The sequence below is a fragment of the Crocodylus porosus genome, unplaced genomic scaffold, assembly GCF_001723895.1.
Source record: "Crocodylus porosus isolate Cpor-Errol unplaced genomic scaffold, CroPor_comp1, whole genome shotgun sequence".
NCBI lineage: Eukaryota > Metazoa > Chordata > Crocodylia > Crocodylidae > Crocodylus > Crocodylus porosus.
In genome coordinates, this window is record NW_017728931.1 from 36,262,086 (window position 1) to 36,281,348 (window position 19,263).

Genomic DNA, 19,263 nt, shown 5'->3' on the forward strand with positions numbered 1-19,263 from the left:
TTCAGGCTGGACATAAGGAAGAATTTCTTTACTGTCCGAGCCCCCAAGGTCTGGAACAGCCTGCCATCGGAGGCGGTTCAAGCATCTACACCGAACACCTTCAAGAGCAAATTGGATGCTTATCTTGCTGGGATCCTATGACCCCAGCTGACTTCCTGCCCTTTGGGCGGGGGGCTGGACTCGATGATCTTCCGAGGTCCCTTCCAGCCCTAATGTCTATGAAATCTATGAAACAACTCATCAGCAGCTGTTCAACTGTTCTGAGGAAGATGTTCCACACAGGGGGGAAGCCATGGCCTGCAAGTACAGCCCCCCACCACCAGCAGGGAGCTGGAGGGGGCAAGAAGAGCAGCTCTGCCACCCCCATTGATGGCTACAGCCTATCTTTGACAGCTGCTGCTGTGGGGGCAGGACCCAGTCCTGGCAGGTGCAGTCATCAAGCAAAGCCCCTACTGCCCACAAATTTGGTGGGGAGTGAGGACAGCATGTCTTTCCCTCGGCCCTTTCCCTGAGTTGGTGGTGGCATCAGCTAGAGGCAACCTCTCTGGCCTGGAATCAGAGGGAGCAAAAGTCCCATCCTGGTTGTACAGCATGGCTTTGAGGTTTTGAATAAGTGCTTACTCCCATAGCACCCTACAGCACTTTGTAGCATTACAAATGGATGCATGGCCAAGACCTTATTTGGCACACTGGATATGTCCACCCTACATTTGGAAGATGCTTACCCCCATAACACCTTCCAAGCATGTGTAGACATACCTGAGCAAGCTTGGCCTGACATTTCCTGCAACCTTCCACTGTGCTCCCCCTGCCATCCTCATGTTCAATAGCCCCCATACCCGACCAACTGCCTACACATTGGCACATCTTTACATTTCTGCAGATGCTTTCTGGCATGTTCTCCTGTTTTTGTAGTCTCTTCCACCTGTTTATTCCTATGTTTCCACGTGCCCATACCCCTCAGGCACTGCCTGATGCTCCAGCACCCATCTGGTCTCTTTTCCTAGTTTCTCTGTCCACCAAGGCTTATGCTTCCACAGCCCCTCTCCCCTCCTGAGAACGTGACCTCACATTCCCTTCTCAAAGTCCACAGAGAATCCTCTGCTCTTAGAGTCTGACATTTTAATTCCTTCCTTCATTCATTTGTTAATTAGTACAAATGGAGGTGGTAGAGGGTTAACAAGCAAATACGTATTCAGTGATGAGAGGGCTATGAAGAGTGTTTTGAGAGCAGAGTTAAATATTGCTACCCTGGTTTTACCCTCAACTTCCTCTTCCCTTTAGGACCTCCCATGGCAAAGCTGTGGCAATGCCTGGAACACAGATCGGTGCTTTTCCAACTACTCGCTCAACGATACCACCAATCTGACCAGTGCTGTGACTGAGTTCTGGGAGTACGTCTCCAGCCTATGTCAGGTTTTACCATTGCAGTGGCTGTTCCGTCTTTTGGTGCTGCTTTGAAAGTCTCTGTCAATAGCATGGATTTATTCAGCAGGCCATATGGAGAGGGTGCCCCACGGGAGATGCTCTTTCTAAATGGAAGACTCGCATGTAGTCAGATGTTCAGACAGAGCAGGGGGGATCAAAGCCTTCCTCCTTCCGTCCTCCTTCTTTCATCCTTTTTCTCTGTGTCTAAGGCCTTTGCACTCCCTGCCCATGCTCCTTCACCCCCTTTGTGCCCTTTGCCCACCCCTGCAATTTCAAACCCTTTGTTCCTTGTGGATTGTACTTTAAAAAATGTAACATCTTTTGTTTTGCAGAAGGAACATGCACCAGATTTCTGGAGGCCTGGGGGAGCCAGGTAGCATTCGCTGGCCCCTTGCTGGAACTCTTGCTCTAGCATGGGTTCTTGTCTATTTTTCCATCTGGAAAGGTGTAGAGTGGACAGGGAAGGTACTTTGCAATAATCTTGCATTACAGTGTTGCTTTTTATTGCTGTCCTTTGAAATGTCCTCCAGACTCAATTTTATTTGAGTGCCTGTAATTAGGGTTACTGTGTTTCAAGGCAGAATTGCAGCAAGTGCCATTAAATTCTTGACATTTACCTTTCATAGTTATAAAAATTGCCACCATGCTTGCAGTAATTTTCATTCTAAACATAGAGAGCACTCTACAACGATAGAGTCACAGGGCTGAATATTGAACTGTCAGATCTTTGATGGACTCAGACAAAAATTTTCAAAAATTACATTTGATGCCCAACTTGAGACATATTAAAAAGGCCTATGGCCCACTCCTGAGTACCTCCTCTCTGGAAATTGCCCTTTTAAGATGTTGCAAATTGAGCATCTGAAATCACTAGTCTCTTTTGGAAATCGTCATCTACCACTTTAGGTCTTGGTGGATGACCCTCGGAACAGAAACATATTATATTTGCCAGCTATTGCTATTGTTTAACATTGCAGACTAGTAGAATGAAAGGACAAATCCATGAAATTACTCAGTTTATGAAAATAGTGGTCCTGATAAATATATTTTAGGGTACAACTTGGAGTAATGCAATGACAAGAAAGGAGTAATCTAGGTTAAATAACAGGAAAAAACTTCTTTATGGTAAACTCCCTTAGGTTGTAAACTAGTGTCACAGTGCTGGAATCAAGGACATTAGGACTGCTGAAGCATTTTAATAAAATAAGTCTCGGTAAAGTGATAGAAAATAAGGGCAAGATTACTTCAGTTGGTTACATTTCCTATTTCTGTGGATCAAATTCATCACACATAGAATTGAATTGCTTTTACTGCAGTTTCACCAGGAATTAGTTTATCTCAATATTTCTGTGATCAGTCAGTCCTCCCATGCCATTAATAGAAAAAACCCTAAAAATTCAGAAATATTACATAAGTAGTAACATAACACAGGGATGGGGGAGGAGCAGGGGGAAGTCAGCTACTTCTTACATGAGGCATGAGCCTTCTGTGTAATGTCTATGGAGATTATTTCTTTTCTGGGCTACCAGCCTTCTTTTCCTATATGGATACAAATGAATGGAAATAAACTCACAATACATAGGAGACTGTAGTAACTGCTATAACATTGGGTGCATCTACATGTTCAGTTAATGCAGAGCAATAAACTCTGGCATGGTTAGCACCAGAGTTGGCCTACACGTGTGCCCAGGACTGCAGCAGTTTGAGCAGGGGTGGAGCAGCCCGGGGCCACCAGCAGGTTTAGGGGCATCAGCCCCGGGCTCCAGGTGGCAGTGCCAGGTGGTGGAGGGGCTGGCTGGGACACGAGTGCTAAAGTATGGAGCCATGCGGCAGGCAGCCCCTGCACTTCATAAAACACCCTTGGGCATTTATACACATGCTTTTTGGTCCTGTGATGGGCTGGAGATCTGCCCCTATGCTGTGTCTCATGCAGTTGTATAAGTGGCGAAATGCATGTCAGCACGCAGAAAATGGTGGCAGTGCACTTTTGAACTAAAGCACCTTCTAAGTGTGTTAGTTCAAAAGCGTGTCACTGCTATTTTCTCAGTGCTGACGTGCATTATGCCACTTATACAATTACAAGCGTCACAGCACCGGGCACTTTTCAAAGCACCTGGCGCAGCAGTGCTTGCATATGTAAAAATGCCCTTCGTGTCCAGCCAGCCCCTGTCACCGTCTTCACGTGTGTGTCAGCACACACAATTACTCTGCCATAGCAGAGTACTGTATCCTATGACAGAATTAATTAATTCACTGTACCCTCATACCAACACACGTGTAGACAATGGCACTTTTCTACAGAGCTAATTAGTCAACTTCACAGTAGCTGCACCCGCTGGCAGTTAGTGTGTCGCTAACTGCTGACATCTTTCTCTCCATCTCTCTTTAGGTTGTATACTTTTCAGCCACCTATCCTTACCTCATGTTGTTTATTCTTTTCTTCCGTGGCGTCACTCTTCCAGGAGCCAAGGAGGGAATCCTCTTTTACCTGACACCGGACTTCAGCAAGCTCTCTAAGTCTGAGGTTGTACCCCAATTCTTAAAGCTTTGACAGCACTATCACTGCTATAGTATTGTTCCCTGACACTGTCAGAACATTTCAAGGAAAGGGCACCAGAAAAGCTTCCCATGTTAGCCTTACAATCCCAGATGCTACACCATTTCCAGTTTGTAACAAAACCAGGGACAGGTAGTGTAAATCTTTCTAGCTCTACTGAAGTTCTGCAATGTTATTCACAGAGAGATATCAGCCCAGTTATACCAGCTAAGGCTTTGCTTTATTAATGAGGAAGTGGCAGGAATGCCCCATCACACTGGTTATTCTAAGGGTGACAATTTTAGCTAGCTAATGCAGTCCCAGGAGGAGGAGGCAATGGAGCTGAGTGCTGTTGGTCTGTGTAATTTGGGACCAGAACCAGTTCAGCAATAGGTGTCACTGTTATTTTTGGTGGAAGGGTTTAAATTACAAGTGATGGCCATGTATCATTGCCTTAATATGTGGAAGCACAACAGAGTCCCAGGAGAAGCAGGGATGCTTGTAGAGGCAAAGTTTCTCAGCCAACACTGTCTCTATGTTATAAAGTAACTTAGAGGTCTGTGAGATTGCCAGTCACATTCAAGTGGTAACAGTCTTGCTTTACTGAGAGTTCCCGTGATCCATTTTTTGTAGGAGACACTCCGCTATAATATTACAGCCACCCACAAGTATTCCAAAGCCATGAGGGAGGGTCCCAAGAAAATAAAAGATAATTTTAAGCATCAGGCAATTAAAAAACAAAACCCAATATGTTCTGCTTTTTTTTTTTTTTTTTTTTTAACCTTTTTGGCTGTGAACAACTAAATACCCTGGAACTACCTGTATATTTTAAAGCTTTTCTTTGCAACCATGTCAGCTACCAGGCAGCTTTTTTATAAAAAGAAACTCATATGGTCAGGTGACTTGAGGAGTGGGACTCTAAGTAAAGCACCAAATACAGGGAGTCTTGTGATAAAACATGAGTTTTGGTAACCTTGCTGCAAGTACTGATGTTCTGTAAACCCTGTCGTTCATTCAGGAAGGCCCTGCATTGGTCTGCCTTAAGAGGTAAAGGAAATGGTGCAGTATATCTCACCTCCTGCCCTACCCCACTCTAGTCTTTGCCTATTTCAAGGACCTAAACCTAATGCAAAGTCCTTTTGAATATTCTTGGATGCTCTTTGAAAATCATGTTGCACCAGGCTCTAGGGGTGCAGACATAAGTGACAATGTTTGCTTGATGTAACCCCAGAAGGTGGTCTACAGCTTTCACCAAACAGAATCGCATGGCTGCAGATTGCTTTATAAGGGCCCAATCCTGGGAAAATCTGAACTCCTATTGCATGAGGGTTCAGATGAACATGCTTCAAAACAGCGCACGTTCTGTAAATTGTGTCTGCGAAGCTCCAAGCCTGTCACTATTTTCAGAAAGGGATGGGGGAAAGGGAGCAGAGGGAATTGGTTTGGGGGTCCTTTCAGTGAGCACTGGAGGATGGGGCTCTCCAGTGCCGACTGTGGACTCTCAAGAACAAGCTCCCTCTGCTGCCTTCCCCACTCCCATTCTGAAAACAGTGTCTGGGGTGGCAGGGTGGAGTGGCATACATTGCTATGGAAACCAGGTAGCAGGATCACAGCAAGCAGCTGGAATCCCCAACTCCCAGACCCAACAGCAAACTTTTTTGGGGTCCAGGGGACTTTTCCAACTCATAGCACTTCCTGCAAAGTGCTATGAGTTACAACAGGCAGCTGCTCTTCTGTCTGTGCCCTTAGTGTTTTTGCCAGCTGAGGAGGATGTACAAGGGCTTCCTGTTTTATCAGTCTCTTTTAAACCCAGGGGTTGGTTCCCCCTATTACCCTTGGACTGGTAGGAGCCCCAGAGCAAACTATGAGAGGCAAATGCCATGTTCCACTGTTTCACCCCCTCTGTTAACCAATGTTGTTGGGCTGGCTGTGAAGGAGAGCACTCACTTTGTCCACCTCTGTGGAGGAGCAACATGTATTCTTGCCAGGTAGAGGGGAGATGCAGGAGATGCTGTGTTGCCAGCAGGCAACATGTCTCCCTGAGGTTCACTTAAGTGTTCTGTGTTGCATGCACCTATGCCCATTCATACATATGCTACTGAAGCTTGAATCTTAAAAAAAATGCAGCCCTTAACAATCATCCCCATTGCTTTTCCTCTCCAAGTGTCTGGTTTTCTGACCTTTTGCTGCCACTGGAAGCAGACGTGCTGACCTATGGAGAGAAAAACTTTCCTCTCAGTAGTACAGTATAACTTGGGATGGCTGAGCAGGACACAACCCCTGGATGCAAACTTAGTGGGAGTGCCAAAATGGTGCCTCTCCCAGGGAGTCCACACCTGGATAGCAGCAGGTGGGTGGATGGTCACTTCACAGCTGTTGTAGGAGTAACAACCGAGGTGGGCAGACCATACCCCAGCAGCAGCAGCCGGGGACTTTTTTGAGTCCCCAGATCAGGTAAGACGCCTGTACTTGCTCCCCACCTGGCTCTTGGTCCCCGTCGCCCCTCTGGCACTCAGCAGCACCTCCCCTCCCACACCCACTCTCAGCATCCCCTTCCCTCCGGTGCTGAGCAGCACCTCCCTCCTCTGCTGTCTCCCCACCCCTCCAACTGTCCAGCACAATACCTCAGGGATACCTCTGATTTTGCTGGCATTTCTGGTTCACAAGAAACAGGTTGGAAAGGAAATAAAATACAGAAGACCATTCTTGTAAGACTTCCATTTGGCTGGCCCAGGAGGTTTGATAGGTTTGGGTAAACAGCCCCTTCTGGGGTGCTTATGGGAAATGAATCTCAATGTGAAACCCTTTGAAGCCTTCTCATGACCTGTGTCAGGCACAAGGAAGGCTTGGGCTGGAGACTACAGACATCTCCAGGATGTGGGACTGCTATAATCTGAACAAACTAGGTTTTGATGTGGCCCCATTTTCAGCACAAACTTCTGTTTACTTTTGGTGCTGTGGGCGCTAAGTAGCCATGTGGGAGTCTTTCTGCAGCTGGCTCTTCTGTCCCAGCTCCATCAGAGCAGAAATCAGTTTGGCAAAGCACCACAGCCCTTTATACTGGATACTCATCTCTGGAGTACATCAGTGTAGTTTGTTCTTTAATTCCTTGTAAAAAGGTTTTTGACCAAATGACCTTCAGCATTTCCACAGAAAAGTGTCATAGACGTGATGACCTTTTTTTCTAAGCAGATGCAGGAACTTTGATTGGGAGATGGGGTTAAACAGGCAATAGTATAAACTAAGCCTGCCTCTCCTTTTCAGGTCTGGATGGATGCAGCCACGCAGATCTTTTTCTCCTATGGACTGGGCCTAGGGTCTCTGATTGCCCTGGGAAGCTATAACACCTTTCACAACAATGTCTACAGGTGTGTTAAACACATCATTCTTCAAATGCCTCTGCAAGCAGAAGAACATGTAGAAACATATTTTGAACTTCTGCCTTACCCTGGTGACTACTTGAGTCATAGGAGCAATTCCAGTGAAGCCTCTGACTCTACTCCCATGAGCATCCACTACCAGCAAGAGTAAAGTGTTCACAGTCTGGCCCATTAGTATCTGACCCTGCACTCTGCAGTTTATCAACATGCAACTAAGGCCTCACCTTTGATCTTAATATCTGACCATCTTCTGGCAATGGCACACATACAAATCTGTCCTTCACCACTTTGACCTCTCTCACTTGTCTACTGTATAAATCTGTGGCGCACTCACGCAACATTGCAGCTAAGCTGCGGCAACCAAGACTGCAGCCCCAGGCACAGACTTGAAGGTCAGGGTGTGAAAAAATAGCAGCTGCTGCTGCAGTTGCACCATCCTGCCAGCATCATGGCAGCAGCTGGAAATCACCGCTACCTCCATTCATTGCAGCTACCGCAGGCTCCCAGCTGATTTGCACTGCCTCTGCACCCACATCTTGAATTCTGCATGCAGTTCTGGTCTGCACATCTTGGAGAGCATGGAGTGGAATTAGAAAAACGACAGAGAAGGGCAACAAAGTTGATCAGGGGTATTGATTAGCTGCTATACCAGGGGAAGCTTTAACAGTCTAGGACTCTTCAGGTGGGAAATGAGAAGGATGAGGTGGGATATGGCAGACTTCTATGAAACCATGATGGCATAGGTAAAGTGAACAGGGAACTGTTATTCACAAAGTCCCAGAATACAAGAGCAGGGAGATGCCCACTGAGATTAACAGGAGAGAGGTTTAAAACAAACAAGAGGAAGAAGTGCTTTCTTACTCAGTACATAGTTCATTTATGAAATGCATTGCCATAGGTGGTTGTGGCAGCTGGATGCAGCACCGGAGTATTGATAACTTCCAGCTGTCAATGCAATCACACAGCTGTGGTGGCGGCTGTTATTTTTTCTGCCCTTCAAGTTGGTGCCTGGGGCCAGTGCCCTTCTTTAGTTACCCTGCTGCCTTTGACATCCCTAAACCAATGATGGTCGAAGCCAGGGAGTGTGAGACATGGGTTGAATTACACTAGACATGCCGGGGTGGATCCTTGGGGGTACAGTGATGCAATTGTACCTCCCTTTGATTCCTGCTCTATCTACACATTAAAACTGACTGCCTAGAAGGTGCAGTGGCGATGGACTTCATGGCTTATTATCGTTGATCTGATTCACACTAAGATCTCTTCATTCCACAGGTGTTAACAACCCTCTCTCCATTTTAATGGTCTTGATGTTCCACTATTTAAACTATCCTTTCTTCTGCAGTATTGCTGTCTGTTAGCCATTCTTGGTAATGGCTCTTCTATTATATTCTCTCTTGTATTTCATAGTCCTGCAGACTGTTTTTAGTCCTAGATAAAAACTTTAACTCAGATGAAGTAATATTAACTTAGGTGTAGAAATGACTGACAGTAAAGTGCTGGAAATTCTGTCAAGACACTCAAGAAGACTACATTTTGTGAACTTGAATAAGAAATGTACATTTTACTATAATGACTACAGGACTAATGACACAATGTCTTTTGACTATTTTGACCATTTTTGCCTAGTTTTTCATATTTTTTAAAACTTCATAGGTCATCTAGCAAATTAGTGAACATGCTAATAAAATTATATTTGCTTTTGCTTTGATCTTAAATTGAATAATGTAGTGCTGTCCCCCTAGCATATTTATAATGCTTCTAGTTTCTCTTTAACTAGAGAAAAAATGTGTTATGGTATATGTGATGATGCACCATACCATCTGCACACCTCTTTTCAACATCCTAGATCCATCCATGAGACATGCTCTGCATGTGTACTCCCCCTTTAAAGCACTGACCACTTGTCACTATCAGAGACAGGATATTGGGCAAGATGGACCACTGGTCTGACCTAGTATGACACTTCTCATATTCATCCTTATGCCTCATTTCCAGCTTCATCTGACAACCCAACTGTTATTCTGTTCTAATCAACTGATGGGAACAGAAATGAAGAAGGTTTTCTCACATCTATTTCTCTTTTTCAGAGACTCCATCATTGTCTGCTGTATAAATTCCACCACCAGCCTATTTGCAGGATTTGTTATTTTCTCTATTGTTGGTTTCATGTCTCACATCACCAAGAAGTCAATTGCTGAGCTGGCATCTTCAGGTAAGTAGATGTTGCCTGTATTGTTACCCAGTGGATAAGGTCCTGGCCTGCAAATCAGGAAAACTCACTCTCATTTCCAGCTCTGCCATTGACCTGCTCTTTGAGCTTGGACAAGCTACTTCTCCTGTTTGTTCCCTTCTTTTTCTTTTTCTTTTTCATAATTCAGGAGGATTTATGAAGTTACCCTGGTGTACATTTGAACTACTGAAGATCTGGCCCATGAACTTAGTTGAAGTTACCCAGAAAAAGAAAAACATTTTTCAAATGTCCCAAATATAATTATTTGTAATAATGTATGTGCCAGTTGGCATATAACTTTGACAGAGCTTGCCTGACTTGTGTTCAAGTGTGTAACTCACTTCGCTGAGAGCTTTGGGTACTGGATGCTCAGGAGACTGGTAGTGAGACTTTTGGTATGGCTAATGCAGATGAAAAAGTGCTTGATCCAGAATAGCTCAGGAAGTTTATTCCTGATAGACTCAAGTGATTATTGCACTCTGACTTCCAACTAAACTAAGAGTCTTCTGTGCTTTTTTTATGTCTACCTAGTTTCCTTATTGATATACTTAAAGGAAGACTTACAGTGGTTGGTTTGCTACAGTACTATTCCTTTGTAGCACCTAAGTTCTGATGATATTTATGCAGAGATGATCAAACCTCAAAACTTCTTTTTTTTGTGGGAAATTCCAACCTTTTAAAGTCCAAATTCCAGTTTTGATCTTTCAACGGCTTGATTGGTTGCTTTCCCAAAATGAATTTTAGTTGATGTCATATTCTCACAGAAAGTTTTTATTTCAACAAAATGAACATTTCTAATAACAAAAAAATCAGAAATCGTTTGTCCAGTTCCAGCTCTCTAGTTCTGTTGTGTATGGTAAAGCCATAGCATTCTTCTTCAGGGGGAGGGAAAGAGCTAATGCATGCTGACAGTCCTTCACCCTTCCTCTTTGAGATGCTTCATATACCTTGGGTATGTCCCAGGCAAGGAGGAGCAGAAATTTTTTTTTTATGGAGTTCATATTAACTATTGGCAGTTCTTTGCTGCTGTAGTCTCTCTGTTTAATCATAATAGTTGCTCTGACTTATCTTGCTGTCAAAATGCTTTACAGACATAGACTGTTCATTGTGTTTCATTACTCTAGGTCCAGGACTGGCTTTTCTTGCCTACCCACAGGTTGTTACACAGTTGCCTATGTCTCCTCTCTGGTCAATTCTCTTCTTCTCTATGCTAATGATGTTAGGTCTGGACAGCCAGGTGAGAAAACACCCAGGGGAAAAGTGCGGTAAGAAACAAAGAGATGATTTGGTAAGAGCAGCCCCGTCTTCCACCATCTATGATCAATTAGGAGATTATCAGTCCTCCACTGTTCATAGACAGAGCCATGTTGGCTGATTTCTCACTCTCAAAAGCAAAACATATCTATATGGGGCAAATCCCTTGGGAGACATTTTTTTTTTTTACCCCTCATGAGCCATATGACTGTGTTGGGTAACCTCCCACTGTGCTGAAGTGAGCCCCATTTCTAGAGTAAGCCTTCTGAGGCTGGATCACCCATTGATGTGAATCTCATCCATATAATTAGATATTTGTATAGTGATATGCTGTTTCCTGATGAGTTCTAGCTGTATGGACTCTGAGACAGGGACCATCTCCATGCTAAACATTAGGCATGCCAAGCAAAAATAGTGCCTGATCACTGCCTGGGCCTGATACAAATCAACAATAATAATCACAGTAATGACCAATCTTTTGTATACCAACAAAAAGAGTGAGTCAGAAAATGGAGGTTCCCATTTTCTGGCCAGAGGCTTCTCAGAAATTTAGGGTGCCTATACACAAGTGTGGAGGCTGCTCCGACATGCTTTAATTACAGGGCATTGGACCTGATTTGATTAATCGAGTCTACCAGAGTGTGGTAATTACTGAGCTCTGGGCACCCTCTGTGTCTTGTGTATCATTGTCCCCAGGCTTCAAAGCTTGTTGAATGAGCTTTAGATAAAGCATCCCTACCACCATTTTGAAGTGTGAGGACTGCGATACATGAAATGCTCTGAGCCCTTTAATTAGAGTAGCTTTTGGAGCTGCTCTAATTAAAGCACCCCCTCCCTCCTCCCCCGAGCATGTGTATAGATGCCTTTGGTTTCCCTTCAAATCTGTTTTCAGATCTGATGAATGCTCATGACCCTTTTGTGCTGCTATTAGGGGTGAAGCCTGTCTCATTATTGCTGGAATCAACTTTTTCATTGGGGCACTGCTGTTGTTGAAGGTGAATGGGGGCTGAATACACCCAACTAGAAACTTCCCATCAAAATATTTTTGGCAGAAAATGTGATATCCACAAAATTACATTTTCTGTGGGAAAATATCAGTATTTGTTACTTTGTTCCTATTTTATGGTGGGGAAGATCAAAATGAAATGCTTCATTTCATGCCTGTTTGATGCTTATCTGTGCTCACATGAGCTTCCTTTGTTTGCCCCTATTTTCCTTTATGGACGGGGCAGAGTAAAAGAACAGGCAGAAATTATAGAGAATCTTGTGTCACTTCTGATACAGCCCCATGGTCCTAGGGGACACCATTTTGTTGTGATTGGATTCAGCTGCTGAGTCCCACAAGCTACTGGTCACTGCTTCTAGCTCTGGATCGCTGTGGTACTACATCTTACCCATTCCTTGGGCGATAGGACCTGTAGTCTGGCTGCCTAGCTTCTGGATCCAGTGGCACAACTTTCCTGAGTCCCCACTTGTTTGGACACATGCCCCGCAGAGACCACTTGGAAGTGGGAGTTCTGGTTTCTTTTATCTCTTTAGGGCTTTGCAAAGGAATTTCTTAAATACAAACCTTTTATCCTTATAAAGCAAATGGGAGTACTTCTGTGGAAAGCAACAAGCTCCATGAAGCCCCTTTTCTGCTATCCCTGGTTTGGCTTGAGTTTGCAGTTGAGTTTTGGGTCTAGCCTTGTCTTTTATTTTGGGAAATAAAATTATGTTGTTTGTTTAAAAAGTACCTTTTATGAAGGCTACCAGCTTTTGGATCTTGTGAAGAAAACAAAGCCTTTCCACCTTTGAACTTAACCTGGGAGGATTCTAGCCCTTTCTCTTACCAAGGCAAGTTTCTGTGAAGGCAGGCCATTCAGTCGAGGGTCAAGAGGTGCAATCCCTACCCTGGAGATTTTCAAGAGGAGACTGGACAGTCACTTCGCTGGTGTCACTTGAGCCCAGTTGTCTTCCTGCCTAGAGCGGGGGGGATGGACCCGATGATCTGCGAGGTCCCTTCCAACCCCTAACATCTATGAATCTACGAATCTTTCATAGCAAAACCTTGGTTTCTGAGGAGTAGAGATTAATTCAGTGATGATGGTATTTGACTGCTTTGTCATGGCTTCTCATATCCTTGCCAGATAGTCTCTCCATAATATGACAAATTCCTGCCCTATAGCATGGGTGATCTACTGGGTCACAAAAACCATCAGTCACATCAAATGTAATTCATAATCAGGCATAGGCATCTTTCACAAGTGTCCCACTTTGTGTCCAATCGAATGTAATCTGTGAAGCTACAGTTTCAATTACTGAATGCTCCCACCAGACAGCTCAGGAGCACCAGAGTTATTGCAGACATTATTTGGCAAATAATTTCAAATAATGACTAAATGTTCCCAAATCAGCTAAATTCATTGAAAGAATTATTCTCCATGGATTACTCACTCAGCTCCGGCAAATAGCTGGATACATGACAATAAGCCTTATAAGCACTGCGTGGAATTCATTTATTACAGTTTGCTTCTCAAATGTCACTTGAAAGTCTCCAAGCCCCATATGACAATCAGCCTTAGAGAGAAGATTGTTCTTTGGGGGACAGCAGTGCCTGGAGGAGGGGTAGAATGAGGCATCAAAAGCAAAACAAGCATTTGGAGAAACATGGATAAATGCATTTTAAGAGGATTTTTGTTTGCACAGTGGAGGCTCGGTTAAACTGGATCTACAATTGACTCATACAGTGTGGACCTCGTAGTGCCAGCTTCTGCATGTAAAAAATATGCCTCATTTGCACATGCTGTAACAGCTCCTCCATCAGTAGCAGATGCCTGGCTATCCTGATTTGCACACGTTGTGTTTGGAAACGCTAATGAAAAGTGGTTTCCAATTTGGAAATTAGGACCCAGTGTGTTCTCATTAAGTATCACTGGTGTACAGCATATAGCAATATGGTTTGTAGTCCGGTCCATGACTGCTCCTGCATCAGGATATTGGTTAAGGTGCCACAGAGGAGGAGGGTTCATTAGTTAACTTCCACTATTAACAGAAGTCTTCTGACCCATTCCAGCAGGTGGGAGTGGTTCCCTAGAGAAAAGATAGGGAAACCTAAGGGACAGCCAAGCATGGGAGGGAAATTAAGGTGGAGGTTTATATGGTGTTGACGTACATGGGCTAACAATAGAATTGAACCCTGTGGAGGCTGGGGGGAGTTTGCACAGTAGAGCCCTGTTTCAGGAACAGCCCCAAGCAGGTGCTTAACTTTCAGTATGTTCCTTGCCGCATCCCTGGTGCTTAAACATGTGTTTAAAGATAAACATTTGCATAAGCACTGTGCTGAATCAGGTCCTAACCTTGATTTGTGTACTTTGTGGAAGCAGGGATTCAGTCTGCTGTCACCTGGGCTCAGGGGAAGCCTGGCTTTGGAGATGCTAGTGTGAGCATGTGGTTCAGTCTGGGAGCTTGAGGGGCAGCAGGGAAAATGACAGGGTGTACCTCTATCCTGTAGCTCTGGGGAAAGCATCCTTTGATATTTATTTTGCTTAAGTCCTGCCTCTTTTGCCAGGAGAGGCACTTCAAATTCCTATTCATATCTGTAGCTCTTGAACTGCAGAAGAGGCCTGTATGGATGTACACCCCTACCATGCCCTCCTAGACCCTGCCTCCTCCGCTCTCTTTGATCTATCTTGGGTTTAGTTCTCTCTGTATCTAGTCCCTCTTGCACAACATATTAGTGATTTCTTTTAACTTACCAGTTTTCTGGTCAGGCTTTTGCTCCACAGGGGAGCTACTGAAGCTTTGTGACTGCAACCTTGTGTCTATCCCATGTGATGAATGCTGCCTCTTACCAGTTATTCATGAGGATTTCTTGCAGGTGAGCTCAGAGACCTGCAGAGCACTAAGACCCAGTTATAAGTCTCTCTACTGCATGGCTCTTTTTAACAGTTAGACTTCCTTTGGGCCCTGCTCCTCTGTTGTGTGATGCAAGTAACTTCCACTGATGCCAATGGGTATTCCTTGTATCATGTGGTAGTGAAGTGTCAGTAACAGACCCTTGGAGCTGCTGGGAAAAATCTTTTTGTTCCTGCTGATCAAGATGGGGTACCAAGTGGTCAGCAACTGAACCACAGGGCCTGAACCTCTGGCCTCACGACTAATTCAGGGATAAGAAAGGGGCAAGGAGAGGTGGGAGGAGGGGTATCGGAGAGAAAATTCTGATGGAAATAAGAAATTTAGGAGATGGGAGGATCATCAGAGTAAGGGTGAGGGGACAAGACATTGCTCACAAAAAAGAGGCAGAAATAATGGTGAAAGGTGAACGTATGTAGTAAAATGTATCACAGCAACTGCAGGGGGAAAGGGGAGAAAGGAGAATAAGTAATACAAGATTCTGTATCCACGTGCTATTCAAAGGTTAAGTGGGAGCTGCTGGTGCTCAACACTGCCTATGAAACCCATTTTATTTACCAGGTGGTGCCAAAGTACTTTATGTGGGTGTCTGACTTGAAATATCCATGGTTGAAAATGTTGACCACGATGGCTTGTCTAGGTTACACAGCAAGTGTGTGTCCAAATCAGAATGCAGGGCATCCTGGTTTCCAGACCAGTACTCCAGCCAACTAGATCATTCCTGTGTGCTGGAGAAATTAAACATTATGTCTCTTTCAGTGAATGGCATGAAATTAATTACCATTTTGTATGAACTGAACCAAGCAGCCTCATAACTGGACTACTTCTTCCCATGTATTCCATGTATCACACAGCCTGGTTAGGATGTGGAGAGGTGTGACTAATTTGTTTCTACCACTTCAGCCTTGCTGTCCCCATCACCCTGCTCCTCTCTCCATTCCCTTCTCTCACATGTTCCTACTCCAGTGATTTCCTATGCCCATTTCCCCTGCTTTTCTGTACCAAAGGGTCTTTCTAATACCTGTTTCCTAATCTGAAGTGGCTTCCAAGGCCCTTTTTGTCAAGCTCCTCTTACTCTGTCACCCTTTCCATTTACCCTTTTGTCCAAGACATCTAATAGCCAAGACTTTGAGTGCTGGTGGTTTCTCCTGCCCTCCCCTATCCATCTCTGCCATAGCTTGGCATACCCATTTCTTCCTCTGAGCCTCCTTCCCCCTCACTTTCCACACCAGCTCTGCTCCTTTTCCCTGACACACATCATTCTTTCACATCACTCCAGTCCATGCCTTTCTGACTGTCAGTCCTCAGAACACATCAACCTGTGCTGATTCCTGCAGCCAAGTGGAAGCAAGAAGTTTTGACACACAAGCACCAGGTTTCAGCACATTAACTCTTCAATACTGTCATACGGGGACTGTTCCTTTCAGAGCTGAGCTGCCCAGACAAAGAGTTTGAATAGGGCACTGCAGACCTCCTGCTGCCTTTGTACAAAACCAAGTAGAGCCTGACTCAAACTAAAGTAAGTCTCTTGTAAGCACCTTAAGCCTGAAGTGATCACAATGCCGCAAGCCCCAGTCCTATGTATAAGAGCTCTTAAGGGAATTGAGGACTGCAGGGGTGTTCATCCACAGTTTCCAGCCCCCAGGGCAGCAGGAGCAGTGCGAAACAAATCAAGTCATAGGGGTGTTGCATTCAGAGAAGGAGAAGGCCTGCGGGGGGCGGGGTGGAGGAGGAAGGAAGAAGAAGCATTCTTACAAAATGCAGAAGGTGCCAACTGTATTTTGGGATGTTTACTTCTGCAGTTTTGTACCGTGGAAGGGTTTATCACAGCTCTCATGGATGAGTATCCCCATGTTCTGAGAGCTAGGAAGAAGATCTTCATTGCTGTCATCTGTTTCATCTCCTACCTCATTGGATTCTCCAATATCACCCAGGTACCTATGGCTGTGTTTATTCTTCCATCCCTAACCTTCATTCTTGGTGCCTTTTTGTTGCTACCTCGTGATAGCAAGTACTAAGAGGAGGACCTGGGTCCACAGAAGAAACCTGCTATGCTGGGGAGGATGGCACATCCTTACAGGATGCTTCTGCTTATAGCAGAAGATTGAGATGACCCAAGGCATGTAAGGACTTTTGGAGTCCTAAAGCAGTAGCACTGAGGCCCAGGTTCCCTGTGTATGAAGCAGAGGCTCCAGTTCAGTGGCAGTGAGGGAAGCCTCTATTTGGGCCTCCCATTGTGTGACTTCATAATGCATGAGTTCCAGCAGGGGCATGTCAGCATAAACATCTGCAGTAGAGTGGGAAGGGCAAAAGTGATTAATTTAGCAAGTGATTTCATCTAAGATTGGGAGGGGAGAGGGGAGCTAGTCATATTAGAGCCCAGCTTCTCTCTCTTTCTCTCCCCACTCTGCAGGCCTGAATGCCTGCTCTTTGGCCCCATTCCCAAGCACATCTATCAAGATGACAGGAATTAGATTCTAATGGGCTGATGTCGTTCTGTTGGCCTCCCTATTCCAAGAAAATTAACATCCAGAACCAGCATAGCTAGAAAATAGCATTGACTGTTTTATTCATTAGTTACTCAGCCAGGCTATACTGGATAACTAGTCCTCCTGCCTTTTGCTGTGTCTTCTCAGGGTGGCATCTATGTCTTTAAGCTGTTTGATTATTACTCAGCCAGTGGCATGTGTCTTCTCTTCCTTGTCTTCTTTGAGACCATTTCAATTTCCTGGTGTTATGGTAAGGGCAAGCCCCCTTGTTCCTTTGCTTCTCCATTTGCATGGACACTGACACCAAAAGGGGGATTTTCAGAAGCCTTTCACACTGGCCCAACTTTGAAGTCTGTTGTACAACAGACAACAGTGTCAGGCATGGGCTATGGGGCTTTGAAAAGACAGCCAAAAAGAGGGACTTGGCTTGCTGGTCCAGACTGACACACTGCACATGTTTAGAGACTCCTTCTCAAACTGATATGTTCTCAGGCCTCTAGCCTATGATTTTTCTCAGGGTGTACAACTTGCCAGTCCAAATCTGATTGTTGAGTCTTATGGTCTGATACACTGTCAGTGGATAATTCCTCATGCTTCAGAAGGGAGACCAACATCCCCTTGTTCGTTCCAGGGCTGGGATGTTGGGGAATTCCTTCCTGACCCCTACAGAGTCCATGTATGGACCTGGTCTGGTTTACAGTATAGAACACAAGATGTAATTACTTCTGTCATTGTGTTAGTGTGAGAGGTTGTGGATAATTTTACTGATCATAAGAGGTTATCTCAGCGGTTGTGAAAATGGCCTTCTCTGTAACTGAGGAGTCTGAGTTCTTCCTGTTCCCCAAAATGATTGCTCTCCACTTTAATTTCACCTTGCTGTCTCTCTGATGCTCTTGGTCAGTAGTTGATCCCTGAATACTGATCCTGTTCCCTGGGTGATGATGATGAGAACGATGCCAAGATTTTTTTGCCTTGTTTAACTCAAACTTTTCCTTGTAGGTGTGAACAGATTTTACAGGAACATTGAGGAGATGATTGGCTACAAACCTTGCGGCTGGTGGAAGATCTGCTGGGCTTTCTGCACTCCCTTCATTTGTTTGGTGAGAACAAAGTGATGACATTTGTATAAGCTGATCCAGTGGGTCCTCCTAGCTGCAGGGGTTCTGTGGGTGAGGGAAGTGCTCAGTCTGGATCTGGCTGTAAGTACAAGGTAATTCTAGGCAGATGTTGAATTGATAAAGAAATATCGGGAGACTCTTTCTGAACCCCTCAGAAGACGTTTTACTATTCTGCTTTATGTACCAGAAGGTGAACTGTTGATGTCACAGAATCATAGAAAAGAGGGGGGTGGAAGGGAGCCCGAGAAGTCATCTAATCTGATTGTCTGCCCTTAGCAAAGGGCCAACTATATACATGAAAAAAAAGCCTGCTGGATATTTGTCTAACCAATTTTTGAAAAACCTCCAGTGATGGAAATTCTACTACCCACCCCAGACAATCTTATCCCAGTGCTTAACTATCCTTCAAGTTAGAAAGTTTCTCCTGATATCCAACCTAAACCCGTTACTTCTTGTCATATGCCTAATGGGTGTGGTGAACAGTTTATAATCTTCTTATTACTATGGAGGAAACTCTCAGCTACTCCTGTTCCATGTTCAGCCCCCCTTCCTCCACCCTTTATACCTATTTCAGCCTGGGGCACTATCATCTATAATGCAGTTTCTTCCTGCAGGAAATACTTAAGGGAATGGTGTTCAAATGACAGTTTGGAATGGTCCAAGCTCCTGAGAATCACGTAAAGGAAGTGTTTAAAATGTTTAGGAAATGATATGGGAGTACTGCTTGCAAAAGCAGCAGTAGGGAGTGGTATGAGCTCATTGGCTGGGGCAGACGAGTTTAGGTACCCTGACTGTGGTCCATCACAACTGCTTCATTCCCAGTTTCTGAGCAGGAAAATGGTGTAAAATTGTTGTCTATTGCAGAGGTAACTGGGCAGTTTTGTGTCCTAGGAAGAGGGCAGCAGCACTGGCCTGGCTGGTGGTGGCAATG

At 44.7% G+C, this 19,263-nt stretch overlaps 1 protein-coding gene across 1 annotated transcript in view; it reads left to right on the forward strand.

Moving 5' to 3' along the window:
- The window catches only part of LOC109316474 (sodium- and chloride-dependent GABA transporter 1-like), a 34,085-nt gene that overhangs the window by 9,672 nt on the left and 5,150 nt on the right, over nucleotides 1-19,263 (forward strand). The window contains exons 4-12 of the mRNA XM_019544591.1: nucleotides 1,285-1,394; nucleotides 1,761-1,893; nucleotides 3,818-3,952; nucleotides 7,229-7,332; nucleotides 9,435-9,559; nucleotides 10,702-10,814; nucleotides 16,528-16,659; nucleotides 17,362-17,464; nucleotides 18,214-18,314. Of these exons, the coding sequence (XP_019400136.1) occupies nucleotides 1,285-1,394; nucleotides 1,761-1,893; nucleotides 3,818-3,952; nucleotides 7,229-7,332; nucleotides 9,435-9,559; nucleotides 10,702-10,814; nucleotides 16,528-16,659; nucleotides 17,362-17,464; nucleotides 18,214-18,314 (1,056 nt within the window). The remainder of the gene's footprint in view (nucleotides 1-1,284; nucleotides 1,395-1,760; nucleotides 1,894-3,817; nucleotides 3,953-7,228; nucleotides 7,333-9,434; nucleotides 9,560-10,701; nucleotides 10,815-16,527; nucleotides 16,660-17,361; nucleotides 17,465-18,213; nucleotides 18,315-19,263) is intronic.